We start from the raw sequence: 21,709 nt of genomic DNA, 5'->3' as shown, positions 1-21,709 counted from the left end.
GAATTAGATTAGGAAATGAGGCACTTAAAGTAGTAAAGGAGTTTTGCTATTTGGGGAGCAAAATAACTGATGATGGTCGAAGTAGAGAGGATATAAAATGTAGGCTGGCAATGGCGAGGAAAGCGTTTCTGAAGAAGAGAAATTTGTTAACATCCAGTATTGATTTAAGTGTCAGGAAGTCATTTCTGAAAGTATTCGTATGGAGTGTAGCCATGTATGGAAGTGAAACATGGACGATAAATAGTTTGGACAAGAAGAGAATAGAAGCTTTCGAAATGTGGTGCTACAGAAGAATGCTGAAGATTAGATGGGTAGATCACATAACTAATGAGGAAGTATTGAATAGGATTGGGGAGAAGAGAAGTTTGTGGCACAACTTGACCAGAAGAAGGGATCGGTTGGTAGGACATGTTCTGAGGCATCAAGGGATCACCAATTTAGTATTGGAGGGCAGCGTGGAGGGTAAAAATCGTAGGGGGAGACCAAGAGATGAATACACTAAGCAGATTCAGAAGGATGTAGGTTGCAGTAAGTACTGGGAGATGAAAAAGCTTGCACAGGATAGAGTAGCATGGAGAGCTGCATCAAACCAGTCTCAGGACTGAAGACCACAACAACAACACCCAAAAATGTTCCCTTTTTTGTGAGGAAACTTGACGTAATAGAAAAAATGGATTGCATTTTTTAAATCAGCGCTGTAAAGTACACAAAAGTCAGTTATCAAATTTGAAACAACTTTAAAAAAATTTTTTTTTTCTTGCAGACCTGTGATGTTAACAGTTTTTCTTCATCTTTCTTCCTAAATATTAATGTTTCACATCTGTACAACCTTACGGTATTATGGTGTGGCGCATAGGTGTAACACTGGCGCCTGCTGTTGACACCACAAAGACGCTCCTTGCTATCGGAACATTGCTGGCGACACCAGTGAGACGTAAGTAGCAAGACACGCCCACAGAAGTTCTCTGTGCTGTCTTGAAACAGACCTACACACGGACGTGAGGTCAGTTCCACGCCAGAACACGTTCCACTCAACGCCTAGTCTACAGCAAAGTTAGAGACAACCAGCTAAACTCTCCAAGTTAATCTGCAAGTCCTTGCATATGTTTGTGAACTTGGACTGTGAACATCGCTACGAGAAAGAGTTTCTGTTTGAACAGTGCTTCGGACTGTATTACCAATGACAGTCAATTTCATCACATGTGTTAGACTGGTTCTATCACTGCATATTATTGTACCTAGTTCTGACGCACAATAACAGCAAAGAAGACGTTGTATAACAAAAGATAAGTGTTCATTTTCACTGTAAATATATTTCAATCCTTATATTTTACGCATGCAATAATCGTATCGTTTATTACTGGTTAAATCCCAAATCATTTCTGACAACCGAATACAACAGATATATTAGTTGACTGATACAAGAGAACTTTAAAGATAGTAGTAAATGATCTGTATTTTCTTTATAATTTTGATGAAACTCAAAAGTGTTATGTACTCCGTTGCTAGACAGGCATCTATTTTCATATCCGTTCTATTGTTGTTCTGAAAAGACTTGCTATGTACTTGAAGTGGTCAACAGTCTTGAAAGTGAATGCATCTACAGCCAAACGTGCATCACTTCCAATTTCCTTATTTATGCCCCGGTATTCTGTCGTTTTTCCATTTCGTAAAAGTTTTGAATCAATCTGATTCTGTAATGAAACTACTTATTAATGCTGCATCATCTACGTAAGCAAATCTAATAATGTTCACATCCTGCAGTTAGATCACTTGTGGATTACTTTTAGTAAACTCTCTGTCTATCTTCTCTAAGACAAAGTTTCATAAATTAGGTGAAATGGCATCCGCTTCTCTCAACCCAGAGGACACCTTAAAAATTTCAGTTTCTCCTACTGGTGTCTTTATATGCCATAAAGTTCCCTGTATACTCATTTTAACTAATCTGTTTAATTTTGAGGGTCTTTTTCTACATCTACATGGCTCTCCTGCCAATAAAACTTAAGTGCCTGACAGACGGTTCATCGAACCACCTTGACAGTACGTCTGTTATTCCACCCTCGAACAGCGCTCGGAAAAAACGATTACTTATATCTTTCCGTGCGAGCTCTGATTTCCCTTATTTTATTGTTGTTGTTGTGGTCTTCAGTCCGAAGAATGGTTTGATGCAGCTCTCAATGCTACTCTATGCCGTGCAATCCTCTTCATCTCCGAGTAACTACTGAAAACTACATTCTTCTGAATCTGCTTACTGTATTAATCTCTTAGTCTCCCTCTACGATTTTTACCCCCAACGCTTCCCTCCAGGACTAAATTTGTGATCCCTTGACGGCTCAGAATATGTCCTACCAACCGATCCCGTCTTCTAGTGAGGTTGTACAACAAATTTCTCTTCTTCCCAATTCTATTCAGTACCTCCTAATTAGTTACACGATCTACCCATCTAATCATCAGCATTCTTCTGTAGCACCACGTTTCAAAAGCTTCTACTCTCTTCTTGTCTAAGGTGTTTATCGTCCACGTTTCACTTCCATACAAGGCTACACGCCATAAAAATACTTTCAGAAAGGATTTCCTGACACTTAAATATATGCTCGATGTTAACAAATTTCTCTTCTTCGGAAAAGCTTTTCTTGCTATTGCCAGTCTACACTTGATATCCTCCCTACTTTGACCAACACCGGTCATTTTGCTTTACAAATAGCAAAACTCATCTACTACTTAAAGTGTCTCATTCCCTAATCAAATTCCCTCAGCATTACCTGATTGAATTCGAATGCATTACATTATCATCGTTTTGCTTTTGTTGATGTTCATCTCACATCCTCCTTTCAAGACACTGTCCATTCAGTTCAACTGATCTTCCAAGTCGTTTGCTGTCTCTGACAGAATTCAAAGTTTTTATTTCTTCTCCCTGGACTTTAATTCCTACTTAAAAATTTTCTTCTGTTTCCTTTACTGCTTGCTCAATATATAGATTGAATAGCATTGGGCATAGGCTACAACCCTGTCTCACTCCTTTCTCAATCACTGTGCCCCTCAACCCTTATAGCTGCCAGCTGGTTTTTGCACAAATTGTAAATAGTCCTTCGCTCCCTGTATATTGGCCCTGCCAACTTTAGAATTTGAATGAGAATATTCCAGTCAACATCGTCAAAAGCTTTCTCTAGGTCTACAAATGCTATGAACGTAGGTTTACCTTATTCTACTATGATGATCGTTTCTCCCTATGTAGGTCGGCGTCAACAAAACATTTTCGCATTCGCGGGAGAAAGCTGGTAACTGAAATTTCGTGAGAAGTTCCCGTCACAACGAGAAACGCCTTTGTTTTAATTATGTCCACCCCAAATACTGTATCATGTCCGATAGTAAAAAAACGTGCGGCCCTTCTTTGAACTTTCTCAGTGTACTCAGTTAATCCTATCTGGTAATTATCCCACACCACGCAGCAGTACTCCAAAGGGTACGGACAAGTGTAGTGTAGGCAATATCTCTAATAGATCTTTTGGATCTTCTTTGGTTTGCCTTGCCCCCCCCCCCCCCCAACATTTCCTATGTGTTCTTTCGAATTCAAGTTGTTCGTAATTGTAATTCCTATGTATTTAGTTGATTTTACAGCCTTTAAATTTGATTGTCGTGTAACCGTAGTTTAACGGATTCTTTTTAGCATTCTTGTGAATGACCTCACACTTTTCATTATTTAGGGTCAATTTGCCAATTTTCGCACCATACAGGTATCTTATCTAAATCGTTTTGTGGTTGGATTTGATCTTCTGATGACTTAACTAAATGATAAACGACAGCATCATCTACAAATGACCTACGACAGGTGCTCGGATTGTCTCCTAAATCGTTTGTATAGATAAGGAACAACAGAGGACCTCTAGCACTATCTTGGGGAGCACTAGACATCATTTCTGTTTCACATCATGATCTTCCGTCATGTACTACAGGCTGTGACCTCACTGACAGGAAACCACAAATCCAGTCGCACAACTAAGACGATATTCCATAAGTGTGCAATTTCATTACAAGCTGCTTGTGAGGCAGGGTGTCAAAACCCTCCTGGAAATACAGAATCAATCTGAAATTCCTTGTCGATAGCATTCAACGCTTCGTGTGAGTAAAGAGCTAGCTGTATTTTACAAGAACGATATTTCTAAATCCGTGTTGATTATGTGTCAATAGACTGCTCTCTTTGGGGTAATTCATAATGTTCGAACACAATACATGTCCCAAAATCTTGCTTCATATCGACTTTAATGATATGGGCTTCTAATTTAGTAGATTACTCCTATTGCCTTTCTTGAATATTGGTGTGATCTGTCCAACTTTCCAGGTTTGGGTATGGATCTTTCGTCGAGCGAGCGGTTGTATATGAAGCTCTTATTTCAACAGTGGTACAAGTCCATTTTTGTTCATTTTGAGATACAGAGTCCTAAAGTTAAATGAGCGCTGAAAAATCTGCAGTTGAGATACAGGAAATATTCAAGCATATGGCTTCTTGGTAGAGATGAACCTTTCTTTCTGTTTGTTTGGATCATTAATTTCAGTAGCATTATAGGCAGAAAAGTGGAGGTAATGGACTTGTACCACTACTGCAATAAGCCCTTCATGTGATTGTTAGTATGGAACTATTGTATCATTAGACTCTGAAAGGAACCTAACTGGTGTAAAATCTGGAGCGGAGGACGTGCTTTTATTAAGTGATTTAAGTTGCTTCACTACTCCAAGGATATCTACGTCTTAAGTTAAGCACGTTGGCAGCTGTTCTTGATTCGAGTTCTAGAATATTTACTTCGTCTTCTGAATTGTTTCTGTTAAAAACTGCAGTTTTAGTTACAGTTGTGACCCTCCATTTTTTAATGACTGTGTGTATCCCGTCTTCGCCACAAGCCTTGTTATTGTTTAACTTTTTACTGCCTGCTGTATTTCGTTTTCTGATGGGGTGGTGACATGTACATCAAGTGTATCAGGTTCTTGAAATTTAAAGTATTACTTTATCACTGAAGTTGAGTTGTTGTGAAAAGTATCTCTACCATCTTTCTTGTACGTTAGTCTTGTCAGTCAGCATTTTCCCCCGCTGATCCATATTTACCAGGTTTATATACACTCCTGGAAATGGAAAAAAGAACACATTGACACCGGTGTGTCAGACCCACCATACTTGCTCCGGACACTGCGAGAGGGCTGTACAAGCAATGATCACACGCACGGCACAGCGGACACACCAGGAACCGCGGTGTTGGCCGTCGAATGGCGCTAGCTGCGCAGCATTTGTGCACCGCCGCCGTCAGTGTCAGCCAGTTTGCCGTGGCATACGGAGCTCCATCGCAGTCTTTAACACTGGTAGCATGCCGCGACAGCGTGGACGTGAACCGTATGTGCAGTTGACGGACTTTGAGCGAGGGCGTATAGTGGGCATGCGGGAGGCCGGGTGGACGTACCGCCGAATTGCTCAACACGTGGGGCGTGAGGTCTCCACAGTACATCGATGTTGTCGCCAGTGGTCGGCGGAAGGTGCACGTGCCCGTCGACCTGGGACCGGACCGCAGCGACGCACGGATGCATGCCAAGACCGTAGCATCCTACGCAGTGCCGTAGGGGACCGCACCGCCACTTCCCAGCAAATTAGGGACACTGTTGCTCCTGGGGTACCGGCGAGGACCATTCGCAACCGTCTCCATGAAGCTGGGCTACGGTCCCGCACACCGTTAGGCCGTCTTCCGCTCACGCCCCAACATCGTGCAGCCCGCCTCCAGTGGTGTCGCGACAGGCGTGAATGGAGGGACGAATGGAGACGTGTCGTCTTCAGCGATGAGAGTCGCTTCTGCCTTGGTGCCAATGATGGTCGTATGCGTGTTTGGCGCCGTGCAGGTGAGCGCCACAATCAGGACTGCATACGACCGAGGCACACAGGGCCAACACCCGGCATCATGGTGCGGGGAGCGATCTCCTACACTGGCCGTACACCACTGGTGATCGTCGAGGGGACACTGAATAGTGCTCGGTACATCCAAACCGTCATCGAACCCATCGTTCTACCATTCCTAGACCGGCAAGGGAACTTGCTGTTCCAACAGGACAATGCACGTCCGCATGTATCCCGTGCCACCCAACGTGCTCTAGAAGGTGTAAGTCAACTACCCTGGCCAGCAAGATCTCCGGATCTGTCCCCCATTGAGCATGTTTGGGACTGGATGAAGCGTCGTCTCACGCGGTCTGCACGTCCAGCACGAACGCTGGTCCAACTGAGGCGCCGGGTGGAAATGGCATGGCAAGCCGTTCCACAGGACTACATCCAGCATCTCTACGATCGTCTCCATGGGAGAATAGCAGCCTGCATTGCTGCGAAAGGTGGATATACACTGTACTAGTGCCGACATTGTGCATGCTCTGTTGCCTGTGTCTACGTGCCTGTGGTTCTGTCAGTGTGATCATGTGATGTATCTGACCCCAGGAATGTGTCAATAAAGTTTCCCCTTCCTGGGACAATGAATTCACGGTGTTCTTATTTCAATTTCCAGGAGTGTATATATATATATATAGGGTGGTCCATTGATCGTGACAGGGCCAAATATCTCACGAAATAAGCGTCAATCGATAAAACAGGAAGTGTTCAGCCGCATGTGAAACGTCAACCACGACCTGCAACAAATAATGATGCTCAAGTAGGTGTTTTAGCTGCTGTCGCGGATAATCCGCACATCAGTACCAGACAAACTGCGCGAGAATCGGGAATCTCAAGAACGTCGATGCTGAAAATTCTACATCAACACCGATTGCACCCTACCATATTTCTATGCACCAAGAATTGCATGGCGACGACTTTGAACGTCGTGTACAGTTCTGCCATTGGGCACAAGAGAAATTACGTGACGATGACACATTTTTTGCTCGCGTTCTATTTAGCGACGAAGCGACATTCACCAAAAGCGCTAACGTAAACCGGCATAATGTGCACTATTGGGAAAACCCACAATGGCTGCGACAAGTGGCGGGTTAATGTATGGTGCGGCGTTATGGGAGGAAGGATAATTGGCCCCCATTTTATCGATGGCAGTCTAAATGCTGCAATGTATGCTGATTTCCTACGTACTGTTCTACCGATGTTACTACAACGTGTTTCACTGCATGACAGAATAGCGATGTACTTCCAACATGATGGATGTCCGGCACATAGCTCGCGTGCGGTTGAACCGGTATTGAATAGCACATTTCATGACAGGTGAATTGGTCGTCGAAGCACCATACCATGGCCCGCACGTTCACCGGATCTGACGTCCCCGTATTTCTTTCTGTGGGGAAAGTTGAAGGATATTTGCTATCGTGATCCACCTACAACGCCTGACAATATACATCAGCGCATTGTCAACGCATGTGCGAACATTACGGAAGGCGAACTACTCGCTGTTCAGAGGAATGTCGTTACACGTATTGCCAAAAGCATTGAGGTTGACGGACCTCATTTTGAGCATTTATTGCATTAATGTGGTATTTACGGGTAATCACGCTGTAACAGCATACGTCCTCATAAATGATAAGTTCACAAAGGTACATGTATCACATTGAAACAAACGAAATAAAATGTTCAACGTACCTACGTTCTGTATTTTAATTTAAAAAACCTACCTGTTACCAACTGTTCGTCTAAAATTGTGAGCCATATGTTTGTGACTATTACAGCGCCATCTATCACAAAGTGAAAAAAGTGGTACAACTAAAACATTCACTACAGCTGCAGCACCATCTAGCGGGCCAACCATAGCGCCATCTGGTTTCCCCCTCCAAGCTTGACAAGTTTCGTACTTTGTAGTTTTTTCGTTTGACGCTTATTTGTGAGATATTTGGTCCGGTCACGATCAATGGACCACACTGTACATATTGGTCTTTCCCTGTGATGCTTAAACTCATCCTCTGCTTCTCTTATCATATTGTAATATTACATTTTTTCTTGTGCTAGGGTACGATGTGTTTCCTGATAGATTTTATAGTATCTTTCCTTCACTGTCGTATTGTTCCTGTCTTGAATCCATGGCTTCCTCATGTTTCTTCTCTCTAGCACTTTTTCTTGGTACTTTATGTTCAACCAGATTTTGTTACGTCGTTTTCTTCTTCGTATAACTGTGATAATTACTTCTTAAATACTCCATTTGATTTCGACATTTCTTTGTTACCTATTGCGTAGTCTATTTTTGTTAGGTTTTTTCCATTTCTTTTATAAAGGTTCGTTTGACATTTTCTTTAATCTTATTTCCTATGTTTTATCCAATAATTTCAATTCTATTTCCGTTTAGTTCCTTTTCTAGTTTTATTTTTAATATTATTAACATTTGGTTTGGTCAGAATCCGCAACCCTTAATGTTCTAACATTTTTGAAACTGTTTTGGAATCTTTTTTGTTAGATATAGGATTAATCTGACATTCACTGTTTCTCCCTCTGGTGATATCCATTTCCCTAAATGAATGTGTTTGGATTGAAATTTTTTGCTACTTAGCATGAGATCGTTTGTCATTGCATGGCTTATAAGTCGAAGCCCATTACCTGAACTTTTCTCATGTAAGCTAAAATTGCCGATGATTGTAAATTTCTTTGTTTCCTTCTTTGGTATCATTTCCTGACTCTACTTTTACATTCAGCCTGCTTATCCAGATGGGTGTGTGTTCCAGTTGACTACAGTATTCTTCTTTCATATCATACTTATATTCCGCGGATGCATGTGCATTTAAAAATATAATGTCTAGCCACTGACTGCGAACTATGTGATATTCGATTGTTAACATTTTTGATTTCCTTTACTCAGCTATTTATTGATTTATAAAGGTAGAAACCGGGTAGAAATTCCTAACATTCACTGCAATCACCGTACATTATTGTTCTATCTTCTATTTTCAGCGATTCCGTTCCTTGCCATTTTACTTCTCGGAGAGTTACCAGTTGTACCCTGCATTTCCCTAACCTTGGCTCACAGATCAGCTGAAGCAGCTTCTGAATCTCAGAGACGCTGCACATCTGACTTCCAAACAAAATCCTAGCCTTGAAAATCGATTTGATTACAAGCAGAAAGGGAACAGAGTCAGTCAGTCTGAGAAAAACGATAACTCGCGCTTGTCAATACATTAACAGACAACAGACAGACCTGCGTAGTCAAATTAGAGGCAAAATAAGAGCTGCATCTGATCCCTTCGGCCCAATCGGGAAACTAAACTAGCACTTCACTTTAGCGACTATCGTCATTGAACTGAAAACAGAATATAAGACTTTTGATTATTTCATGAAGGTCAGTGATGGTAGCAGCGAAAAATTCCGTCTTACGCATATTGCTTGCGACACCGTCGAGAAACCCGTCATGCGTTTTAGATCAACATCTTCTGTACAAGATGGCAAATGATCAAGCTTCTTGCTGACCCAATACTACTCATAATGACTGCTCGTATCTTCCCCATGCCTTAAGCCTCTTCCCTGGACAACACAGCAGAAACGTTCTCATCACAACAAAACACTTTCGTTCAACCACAGTCACTTGGTCGTCCTCTGTAAGTCGTTTTCAATATCAGAAACCTTACTGGAACGATCTGCCTCATTATATCAGAGAGCCTGACAACACATTCTGCTTCAAAAGACAGCTAATGACATATTAACTAACACAACAATAATGTCAGCCTCTGTTCCATACACACCTCTGACCCCTTACAAGTACCCAACAGGTATTTCTCACTTCCCAAGCATTGCATTTGATTTTCTCTCCCTCAGGTCTAGCTCTGTTATAAAATCCCACTTTTGAATTGTAATCCTTTCAGTTGCACTCTGTGGTGCTGAATGCTGACCTCCAACAAGAGAAATGGAACAACGACTTGGTGTCGTGGAAACAAAAAGGTGCTCAGGTGATCATTTGGATTAACAGCGCACAGTCATTTCACAAATGATGAAGTTCTTAAGTTATATGGAATAGTACAAAAAGTATACGAAATGTAAGAAAGCCAACTACGATGGCTTAGGCATGTCCTCAGTGCAGGTGCAACAACAAATAATAAAAGGCCAGTGGGACGACCTGGGTAGCAATGGCTTGAAAGCCTGCTTGAAGATCTCAAGCCTGCACCATGATCAGGTGCAACCTTGGATAAAATGGCAACAGACAGCCAATGAAGTACGCTAATGAAGTAGAAGAAGTACACCCATAAATACCTTTTTGTATGATGCACTGTTGTGATTGTTGTCATTATTAGCAGTATTAGTAGTATTATCGCTAGTATCATTGCTCTTAGTCAGACTTAGTATTAGTAATCCAAATGGTATTGATTAAATTCAATTGCTCTTTCTAACTCTATTTTATATCATCAGTGCTTATTACATTAAATGTACTATGATTTTTAAGTACCATAACTGTGAAGTAATAAGTTTTTTAATCACATGTAAAACTCTTGTTCGATGTGAGATCCTGAAGGCCCTAATCTGATTGCGTTAAATAAATAAACAAAAAATAAAAACAAATAATATATACAATCAATAATATACACATGCAGGAGAGAACAACTCTCACAGATTTTCCCGTTCAGTGCAAGAGTGGGGCAAGGCGACGTTATTTCATGTATATTATTTATAGTCCAGTCAAATGGTGCTCAGAAAGGCCAAATGGTGGAAAGTATTGTAGAAGTATTTTTGACAAGTTTTCTGTATTTTTTCGAGGGTCCTGTACCAGAATTTTCAAAGCGCCAGCAAAATTTCGGCCTGGACGTAGGTCAAAAACGAAAAAACCACGAAAAATTGTGCTTCTTTATGTTTTATGCTTATAACTCGGGAACGACACTATTTAGGCAAAGTTGAGTATTTATGAAAGTAAAGAATATAAAATTTCACAAAAATTACGTCTCATTGACCTTTTCGTCAGATCGATGATAACACGTGTCGCCCAGATAAAAATCCTCTCTAATTAGGAGAACAGGAATCACTTAATATCACTGTTAATGCAGAAATTGGGTAAAGCAGACACAGCTTGCAAGCAAGCTGTGGATGATGCTGATACTTTGATTATCAGCATCGCACTATCTTTGGCTCCCACACATTCAACCGTCGTAGCTGTTAGGGAAGACGTGGTCTTGTTGTCATACTAACAGACCTCTGTCAGCAAACTAATTACTAATGAAACCAGGGGGAGGTAAAATCCCACAACAGCTTTTATCTCCTCACGCAATTGGCCTCCTTGCCCGAGAGAATATATATATATATATATTTTTTTTTTTCATGCAGTCAGTGGATGTGACACTACTCACGCTCTTTACAATAATGGAAAAGTGAAATGCTTCATTACGCTATGGAAAAACCCTTAATTGCAAAACGACATGCAAATATTTAAAGATCTGATCCGAACAAGGAGGCTTGTGCTAAACTCAGCTTGCCCATTTCGCGCATGACATACTGCTAACTGCGGATGGAGGGTAACAGGCTGATTCCATGTTTCTAGATTTCCGGAAAACAGTCCGCCTCCGTAGCGTTGCGGTAGCGTTACCGCCTATCACGCAGGGGGCCCAGGTTCGATTCTCGGCAGGGGACTGGGTGTTGTGTGTTCTTCATCATCATTGACTCGCAACTCACTAAAATAAAGGACTTGCAATACGGCGGTCGAACTCCCCCGAATGGGGCCTCCCGGCCAACAATGCCATACGATCATTTCATTTACTTCCGGAAAACGTTTAACATGGTGCCCCATTGCAGGCTGTTAACGAAGGTACGAGCATATGGAATAATTTCACAGATGTGCTAGTGGCCCGAAGACCTCTAAAGTAATAGAACCCAGTATGCTGTCCTCGACAGCGAGTGTTCATCAGAACCGATGGTATCATCAGGAGCGCCCGAGAGAAGTGTGACAGGACACCAGTTGTTCCCTATACAGGGTGAGTCACCTAACGTTACCGCTGGATGTATTTCGTAAACCACATCAAATACTGACGAACCGATTCCACAGACCGAACGTGAGGAGAGGGGCTAGTGTAATTGGTTAATACAAACCATAAAAAAATGCACGGAAGTATGTTTTTTAACACAAACCTTCGTTTTTTAAATGGAACCCCGTTAGTTTTGTTAGCACATCTGAAAATATAAACAAATACGTAATCAGTGCCGTTTTTTGCATTGTAAAATGTTAATTACATCCGGAGATATTGTAACCTAAAGTTGACGCTTGACTACCACTCCTCCGCTGTTCGATCGTGTGTATCGGAGAGCACCGAACTGCGTAGGGATCCAAAGGGAACTGTGATGGACCTTAGGCACAGAAGAGACTGGAACAGCACATTACGTCCACATGCTAACACCTTTTTATTGGTCTTTTTCACTGACGTACATGTACATTACCATGACGTGGAGGACGCATAAATTGGCCAGCCCGTTCTCCTGATCTTACACCTCTGAACTTCTTTCTGTGGGGCACGTTAAGGGAGAATGTGTACCGTGATGTGCCTACAACCCCAGAGGATATGAAACGACGTATTGTGGCAGCCTGCGGCGACATTACACCAGATGTACTGCGGCGTGTACGACATTCATTACGCCAGAGATTGCAATTGTGTGCAGCAAATGATGGCCACCACATCGAACATCTATTGGCCTGACATGTCGGGACACACACTATTCCACTCCGTAACTGAAAACGGAAACCACGTGTGTACGTGTACCTCACCCCTCATGGTAATGTACATGTGGGTCAGTGAAAAAGACCAATAAAAAGGTGTTTGCATGTGGACGTAATGTGCTGTTCAAGTCTCTTCTGTACCTAAGGTTCATCACCGTTCCCTTTGGATACCTACGTAATTCGGTGCTCTCCGATACACAAGATCGAACAGCGGAGGAGTGGTACTCAAGCGTCAAATATAGGTTACAATATCTCCGGATGTAATTAACATTTTACAATACAACAAACGGCACTGATTACGTATTTGTTCATATGTTCAGATGTGCTAACAAAACTAACGGTGTTCCATTTAGAAAAACGTAGGTTTATGTTAAAAAACATACTTCCGTGCATTTTTGTATCGTTTATATTAACCAATTACACTAGCCCCTCTCCTCACGGTCGGTCTGTGGAATCGATTCGTCAGTATTTGATGTGACTTACGAAATATATCCAGCGGTAATGTTAGGTGACTCACCCTGTATACATAAATGACTTGGCGGACAGGGTAGGTAGCAATATACGGTTGTTTGCTGACGGTAAGGTATCGAGGCTGAGCGACTGTAGGAAGATACAAGATGACTTAGATAAAATTTCTAGTTGGTGTGCGCCGGCCGCGGTGGTCTAGCGGTTCTAGGCGCTGCAGATCGGAACCGCGGGACTGCTACGGTCGCAGGTTCGAATCCTGCCTCGGGCATGGATGTGTGTGATGTCCTTAGGTTAGTTGGGTTTAATTAGTTCTAAGTTCCAGGGGACTGATGACCTAAGATGTTAAGTCCCATAGTGCTCAGAACCATTTAGTTGGTGTGATGAATGGCAGCTAGCTCTAAATGTGGGAAAACTTAATGCGAATGAGTGGGGAAAACACACATGTAATGTCCGGATACAGCATTAGCAGTGTACTGACTGACACAGTCACATCGTTTAAATATCTGGGCGAAATGTTGCAAAATGACGTGAGGTGAACGAGCGTGTGAGGATTGTGGTAGGGAAGGTGAATGGTCGGCTTCGGTTAGTTGCGAGAATTTTAGGAAAGTGTGTTTCACCTACAAAGGAGGCCGCACATAGGACGCAGGTGTGACCTATTCTTGAATACTGCTCCAGTGTTTGGGATCCGTTCCAGGTCAGATTGAAGGAGGTCATCGACGCAGTTCAGAGGCGGGCTACTAGATTTGTTACCGGTAGGTTCGAACAACAATGAAATATGACAGAAATGCTTCGGAAACTCAAATCGCAATCACTGGAGGGAAGGAGATGTTCTTTTTGAGGAACACTATTGAGAAAATTTAGAGAACGGACATTTGAAGCTGACTGCCAACTGACTACTGCGGCCAACGCACACTGCACCAAAGGACCACGAAGATACGAGAAATTAGAGATCGTACAGAGGCATACATATAGCTGTTTTTTTCCTCGCTCTGTTTGCGAGTGGGAAAGGAAAGGAAATGACTAGATGTAGTCGAGTGTTGTAAGCGATTCCTCATCAGACTATGCTGGTGGAAGCGAAGAATCTCTGAAGTGCCTCAGATACAGAAGCTGCATCTATGAGGGCTATTCAGAAAGTAGGGAACGTTTTGGCATTAAAAAAAAACACTAAGTACAAGAAATACATTTTATTATATACATCTGAAAGAGTGACTCACATACTACTTTTCCACATAGTCACCAAACACATTGAGGCACTTATCATAGCGGTGGACAAGATTTGAAATACCTTCGTGTAAAATTCTGCCACCTGAGACTTTAGCCAATGAGTCACGCCCACCTGGCGTTCCGTGTCGTCATCAAAGTGCTGCGTTGGAAGACAGTCTTCATCTTTGGAAACAAGTGGAAGTCGCTTGGTGCAGGGCAGGTGAGGGAAAATTTCCCATTTGAATGAATTAAGGAGATCTTAGTGCGGCTTGCTGTGTGAGGTCGGGCATTGTCGTGCCAAAACAAAATTTTGGACGTTAGCTTTCCTCAGCGTTTGTTTTGAACTCCTCTTCTACGGCTGTGCAAAGTTTGACAGTAGTGGGCAGAATTTATGGTTGCTCCACTTTCGAGAAAATCAATAAGAAGCACACCTTGCCTATCCCAAAACACTGTCGCCATTATCTTCCTTGCTGACAAGGTTTGCAGCCATTTTCTATGTTTTTGCGGAGACCTTGTGTGCCCCCAGCCCATGGACTGTAATTTTGTCTCGCAATTGACGTGTTTCACCCAAGTCTCGCCACCAGTTACGATTCGATCCAATAAAGAATCACCATGTTTGTGGTAAGCCTCTAGAAATGTCAACCTTACCTGTGTGTAAGCATTTTGGGCACCCATCATGAACAAAATTTGTGGTAGCCTAGCTTTTGAGTGATAATTTCAAACAACAAAGTTGGTGCAACTTGTGGAAAAGAAAGCGAAAGCTCCGTAATTTTGAATCGACGGTTTTCACGAATCGTTCCATCAACTCTAGCGACAAGATCGTCAGTCACAATGCTCGGACGTCCACTCTTCTCTTCATCATGAACGTTAGTTCGGCCATTTTGAAACCGAAAGCACCATTTCCGGACGGAACATTCACTCATTACGTTCTTTCCGTACGCTTCGCACAGATCACGATAAATTTCTATAGGTTTTAGGTTTATTGCCACCAAAAACAGTATCACAGACCGCACCTCACAACTGGCGGGGTTTTCGATTGCAGCTCACATTTCAAATTCGAATATCGAAAGAACCAGAAGCGCAGAGACGTTTCCACTATCACGGTTTGATGCCGACTAAGCTGCCAAGCACACAAATACCAAAATATACGCGATCGACGCGCGTCTAGCGGCGTCAGATTGGAACGTTCCCTACTTTCCGAATAGCCCTCGTAATCGGCATTCAGAGCAACTGCCAACATCGTTTCTCTGCCACCAACTGAGAACGCTGCTTTCCAGCATATTCTCCGAGTGTACCATAAGGTACAACAGTGACTGTGCGGAATGGGATTGGACGAGAGCGAAGGATCGCCTGGTTCCAACCACTATGCTTCAGTCGCCAGCACCCGATGTTATTTTGACCTACATCTTCCGCAAATGCAAAATTGGCTGTCGTGGCTGCCCTTGTAGCTGCCGAAAAACGGACCTCCACTGCTGGAAGCGCTGCGTCAGCTGCGATATAGTTGGCGAGAATTACAAGACTTAGTAAACGCCGTTTTTGAAGTAGGGGATGGGCAGGAGACGGAAACCAGGACTTCTACAGATCGCGATAAGCCATATTTCACATTGTTGTTATTGTAACTTCCCGTTGTGAAATTCCATGACCTTGTTGTTGTTGTTGTGGTCTTCAGTCCTGAGACTGGTTTGATGCAGCTCTCCATGCTACTCTATCCTGTGCCAGCTTCTTCATCTCCCAGTACCTACTGCAACCTACATCCTTCTGAATCTGCTTAGTGTATTCATCTATTGGTCTCGCTCTACGATTTTTACCCTCCACGGTGCCCTCCAATACTAAATTGGTGATCCCTTGATGCCTCAGAACATGTCCTACCAACCGATCCCTTCTTCTGGTCAAGTTGTGCCACAAACTTCTCTTCTCCCCAATCCTATTTAACACCTCCTTATTACTGTGATAAAAACTATACGTTGGTTTCTACTCTAATTATTTATCTATTATATGGCACCAAATGAAATTAATGATGCATTAGCTTTAACATACCCGTATTCATATTGTCCCAAGAAAACACCGACAAACTTTAGCGACTGCTTCCTTACACCAAAACAAGCAAGAAATGTCTAGTAAACAAGGGCTGTAGAGTACATATCTTAAGAGACATCAGCACTTGTTCATCTTCGATACTACGAAACACATCTCTTAAACTGCAAGCTCTTATCTTTTCATATTTTTGAAGGAAGTAGTATGGACCAAAACAAGAAAAACAGTCTAACAAACATGAGCTCTAAATTCATTGTCTTAAGAGAGATGAGCACTTGTTGGTAGAAGAGATGTGTTTCACACTAGTGAAGATGAACAGGTGCTCATGGCTCTTGAAGTAGGTATTTTAGACCCCATTTTAGCTAATACTTCCTCCTTCCAAAATACTGAAAGCAAAGACCTTCTAGTAGAAGAGATGTGTTTCATAGTATCGAACAAGAACCTGACACCTCTTAAGGTATGCAATTTAGAGCCTAACTACTAGACATTTTTACTTATTTCTGTATAAGGAAACTGTCCTTAAACTTTGTCGGGTTTTGTTTTTTGGCACACCCTGTAGCCTATATTCTCATTTTCGAATCAAGTGAACAAGACTTTAGTAGAGCGCGAAACGCAAAGAGGATAAAACTACTCTGATGTGACTTAAAAATTATTATATTAATAATATAAATATTATTATTACCAAATGCCAATAAGTGAAGCATAATTTTAGGCCATTTAGATAAGTTATTCGAACATATTTTAACTGCAGGCTTGACGAAATCTTTTATTTTGACGTTTGAACGAACATCATAACATACTGACGGACGAGGAGTTGGGATTTTATTGCACCAGAAATTACATTAAGTTCAACACGCACTACACGCCATACTGTTCGTCTGACGAAAAAAATCACCAATACTTATTAGGGAGAAATTTTATTCTCTTAATTTTCATAAATAATCAACGTTGCCGAAAATTGCGTTATTTTCGATTTATAAGCGAAAAACCCAAAAAGTCCTCTGTTTTCGAGTTTTTCTTTATTTTTAACCCATTTTCGGGCTGTAGTTTTGGTGGTACTTTGAAAATTCGGTTTCAGTACCTTCGAACACACATGGAAAGCTTGTCAAAAAAACTTTTGCACAGCGTTCCACTAAGAATCACTGTTTACAGGACTATCAACTGTATCCTGGAAAAAGTCTTCGGCGAATGGACCACCGAACGTTAGATCAAGGATGGAATCGAAGCAGGCAGCCTATGGGTTCGACGCCTGGCTTTTATTGATAACCTGATAACCTACTGGCAAGCGACATGCAAAAGGCTTCAATGCAACTCCAAACGCTACTTTTGATATAAGAGGAAACAGGTCTGCGGATATACATCGCAAAGGTCGAATTCATTACGAACACTAGACTCCCCCTAGAACAATGAAAGCGCCACCAATCATATCAAGAGACCCAAAACCGTAACGTACCTTGGAGAATGGATCTCTGTAACACTGCAGCTCTCGAACAAAAGAAAATCAAACTAGGTAGGGCATACTTCCTTGCAGAAAACCGTGTCTAAACGGCGGTCTAAATGTTTCCGATTCAGAACGTTGCTGCAGTGTACATGCAACCTAGGCAAGGGATTAGTTTGACATTCGTGTCTTTCAGACGTGCGCACAGTAAATGCAGAAACTTGAACTATGGTGATGTTATTTCCAAACCAGCATGCACAGTGTTTCACCAAACAGGTATCTTCAGCCTGGTGCGTTCGTGGGGTGATCGCCTCAATGATCACGACGGTTCTGCCTGTCTGGAATACCGATTCTGGACTGTACGTCCCTAGTACAAAAATTTCTTTCTTCGCATATTATGCCTGGAAACATGCATCGATTAATACAAAGAAAGACATTATAACACAGGAGTCAGTGAGTCAGTCCTCTGAGCAGCAAAGCGCCTGCCCTAGCCAAGAAGACCCTAGAAGAGTCCCCAAATTACAAGAAAATAAATGTAGAGGGCTAAGGATCCTACCACTACTACTACTACTACTACTACTACTAGTATCACTTGAGTCTTGTCCCACAGTTACACAGGGTCAGCTATCGTTAATCGGATTTGGCATGTTAAATGTTCAGGGGGTGGCCGGATGCCCTTCCTGCCGCCATCCCATGCCCCCTGGGATGGAATTAGTGTATGCCAACTGTCTGTGTCGAGTGTAATCCGTGGAATAGTGCAAAAGTGTACAGATGTCTGCGAGCCGTGTAACTGTGACGGAACATGGGGACCAGCACAGTATTCTCCTAACGGGATGTGGAAAACCGCCTAAAAACCACATCCAGGCTAGCCAGCACATCGGTCGTCGTCGTTAATCCGCCGGGCGGATTCGATCCAGGGCTGGCGCGCCTATCCGAGTCCAGGAAGCAGTGCGTTAGCGCTCTCAGCTACCCTGGCGGGTACTAAGGATCCTACCACATGGTAACATAAAAAATCAAATCTTGAACTGCACCAGCACCAAGAAAATCCCACCATTATCGTTTCTACGGCCATCTGTACAGAATTGACTGTCTCAGGTTGTCTATAAGGTCTTCAAAGTAGCCAACAAGAATAACACCACTGGATTCTTGTGGGGTCAAGCAAATAGAACTTTATAGTAGGCAATATATAAACTAAAAGGGGTGACTACAATTTTGCTGTTGAAACCAGACCCTTTCTAGCCTCCCTTACATAAGTTAACCACAATGGGACCTGGAAATGGTCTAAGGATTGCACAATAGAGTTCAGTAGGAAAATGAAGGAATACTGGCCTAGCAGTAAAGTGGTAAGGTGCTAACAAGAAAAGAGCTACTAAACTTCACCAAGAACAACAGAAGTGGCAGATGACAACAGCACAGCAAAAACAAAAGCACCATAATTACAGGTGGCCTAAATGAGTTAAAAAAAGTACATGCACTATCATATACGAGCAGGATAATTGCATAATATACATACTGTTGTTATTATAAAGAACAATATCCAGTAGAGACGCACTCGGTTGGCGCTAGGTCATGTAAGTAACAGGTCGAGCTGCAAGTTGACAATCTCCTGTGTCGCCCTGCTATCTGCTCCAAGCGAGCTGCAACGTGGCAGCGCTGGCGGGAGCTGTGAGCGACTGGCGAGAGCTAGTTCAATCGCTCTCCGCTAGGAGTCACTTGTGTGCTGCTCCCTCGCTCCCGAGTGAGTTCCTGAGCGCTCTTCGCTCTGTCGCTAGGGGTGAACCGGTGCGGCTGTGTGGGAAAACAATGAGCTTCGAATAAAGATATCACAAACTGTTGCAACAGTTTACAAATAGCCTGTACTGCATATGCGCATCTCAGCGGTAGTTGCAACAGTCAGAACGCGTATTTCGCGTGTTTCGTTGCTCGGCCACTTGTAACGCTAGTTCACATCTTATCCACAGAACAGACAGTATACAACACAGCAGATGACGGCTCCTTTAAACTGTAGTCAAAAGTTGCGCTCAACGCCATATTGAAACCGTGTAAACGCGAAACGATGGCTGCTTGCTACTACAGCTCGAAATAGACTTTCTTACAAAACGGAACTAATACAACCGACTAAATGAAAACTTTTACGAAAGGAAACGCTAGTAAAACTAATTGTGATAAATCTATAGGTAAAAGCTTTTAAACTTATTACTGTTAGCATTTGCAAGCTGTGAAATACCACTGCTTTTATCTTCAGACAGGCCAGTATCTACAGTAATTTCAGTGGACGCAATATTCATATTGTTGAAGGAAAAAATCTTGTTTCACAAGGCTTCTAGCATCCAGTGCACGTTGGTCGTCGATTATTCATATGATTTTGAAACGAATCCCAGTTGGCTTTTGATCATATTTGAACACATTCTAAGTTGATTTCTGAACGAATGTTCAGTTGACTTTTGAATGCGTGCATATTGTATGTGCTGTCTCTGCCAGGCTAACTTCTGTCGCGTCTATAAATAAAAAAACTTTCCCGCAGACAAAAGGGGATGGAGCTATAGGAACTGAGCCTAATAAACCCGTACGAATGAATGCCAATCACCGTTTGTTTATATGGTTGATTGGATGTGCGAATGATCAGCGTTGTTATAAGTATTAGCGAAGTCCTTAGATTCAGACTACCAGAGTGGAAATTTCTTCTCGGTGTATCCAAGAAGATGAAAATTTTTGCCAGAACGTCACACTACTAAGGACTAATTGTACAGCCTCCGGTTAGCAGTCAGGTAAACGCGTTGTACGAATGCGTAATGACACCTAACCGAAGAATAAACAGAAACTGCGATTGTGGCAGCGTTAGTGAAATCAACTGGAGAATAAGTTTTGACAGTGGTAGGAATAGTTACAGAATTAGTGACGACAAGATTGTTTGTTAAAACGAGGAAGGAGAAGAAATGGGAACATCACATAAATCATATGGAAGAATATGGCGATTCCAAATTAATATACAATTTTCGTAATACTGTTTCTCGAGCTCACGCCTGAGAAACTGGAGCATATGAATGAAATGTGAAATTATTTTTTAACATAAAACTGTTTGCTCGTAGTACGCCTGATAGGCAACTGATAATCGTACTTCGCGAATCGTATTCTGTCGTGTTATTTATGTAAATAAGGTACATAAAAATGGGCATTTGTGCGAAAACAGACTCGCTTATTTGGCGTGCGTCAGAATTGACGACAAGTTAGAAAGGACTGTTTCGTTTCATCTAACAGACAGTGACAAAATAGACGTCATCAAATCAAGAAACCACGCCACTCTTGGGTATTGTTCGTATTAACAGCTTTTTCAGTATTAGACAACAACATTTTGATTTTTCATGTAGGAAAACATTTGACGAACTTTGATTAGGTAATAGATTCATTCGCAGAAAGGCTGTAGCAAGAGTGGAGGGAAAAAAATGCATGGACCTCAGGATTGGAGAAATGCGTACTTTTCCTTTCTTGTCTCTTGTCTTTACTGGTTTTATGTTTCCTATATTTAATTTTGTGTCACACAAAAGAGAACGTATTACCTAATAGACAATAAAGAGTACAAATTCAATGAAGATTTCTTATTCCCCTGGTCACAAATAATCCCTCCCAGTATTAATTGTGAATTATTTTTTTTTTTTTATGGAGGTAGGATGTCAAACTGGCCGATTGGGAGCAGGAGACATTTTAATCTCCGCTGTCCTGAATAGAGGTTTGATGGCTTCTATTACAAAACATATACGTTGAATTCCACAGTGTGAAAGACTGTGACGTGCGATAGAAGAATTCTGTGGAGGGAGGTGTGGCATTGCACTTAGGCAAACTTAAGATTGAATAACATGTCTTTCATTTCCTCGAACACATATGTTTTATATATCAAACTTCACAAAGGTGTGCGCTACAAAATGAACACGTTTTTGAA

General features: G+C 42.1%; 1 protein-coding gene across 1 annotated transcript in view; it reads right to left on the bottom strand.

Annotated features, from left to right (window-relative positions):
* Nucleotides 1-19,410, bottom strand: part of LOC124712503 — a 30,300-nt gene extending 10,890 nt beyond the window's left edge. The window contains exon 1 of the mRNA XM_047242802.1: nucleotides 19,286-19,410. Coding sequence (XP_047098758.1) covers nucleotide 19,286 — 1 coding nt within the window. The 5' untranslated portion in view covers nucleotides 19,287-19,410. The remainder of the gene's footprint in view (nucleotides 1-19,285) is intronic.
* Nucleotides 19,411-21,709: the final 2,299 nt, after the last annotated feature.

The sequence above is a fragment of the Schistocerca piceifrons genome, chromosome 8, assembly GCF_021461385.2.
Source record: "Schistocerca piceifrons isolate TAMUIC-IGC-003096 chromosome 8, iqSchPice1.1, whole genome shotgun sequence".
Lineage (NCBI taxonomy): Eukaryota > Metazoa > Arthropoda > Insecta > Orthoptera > Acrididae > Schistocerca > Schistocerca piceifrons.
Note: the sequence above shows the minus strand (reverse complement) of the source record. Positions and strands in the feature narration are given on the sequence as shown.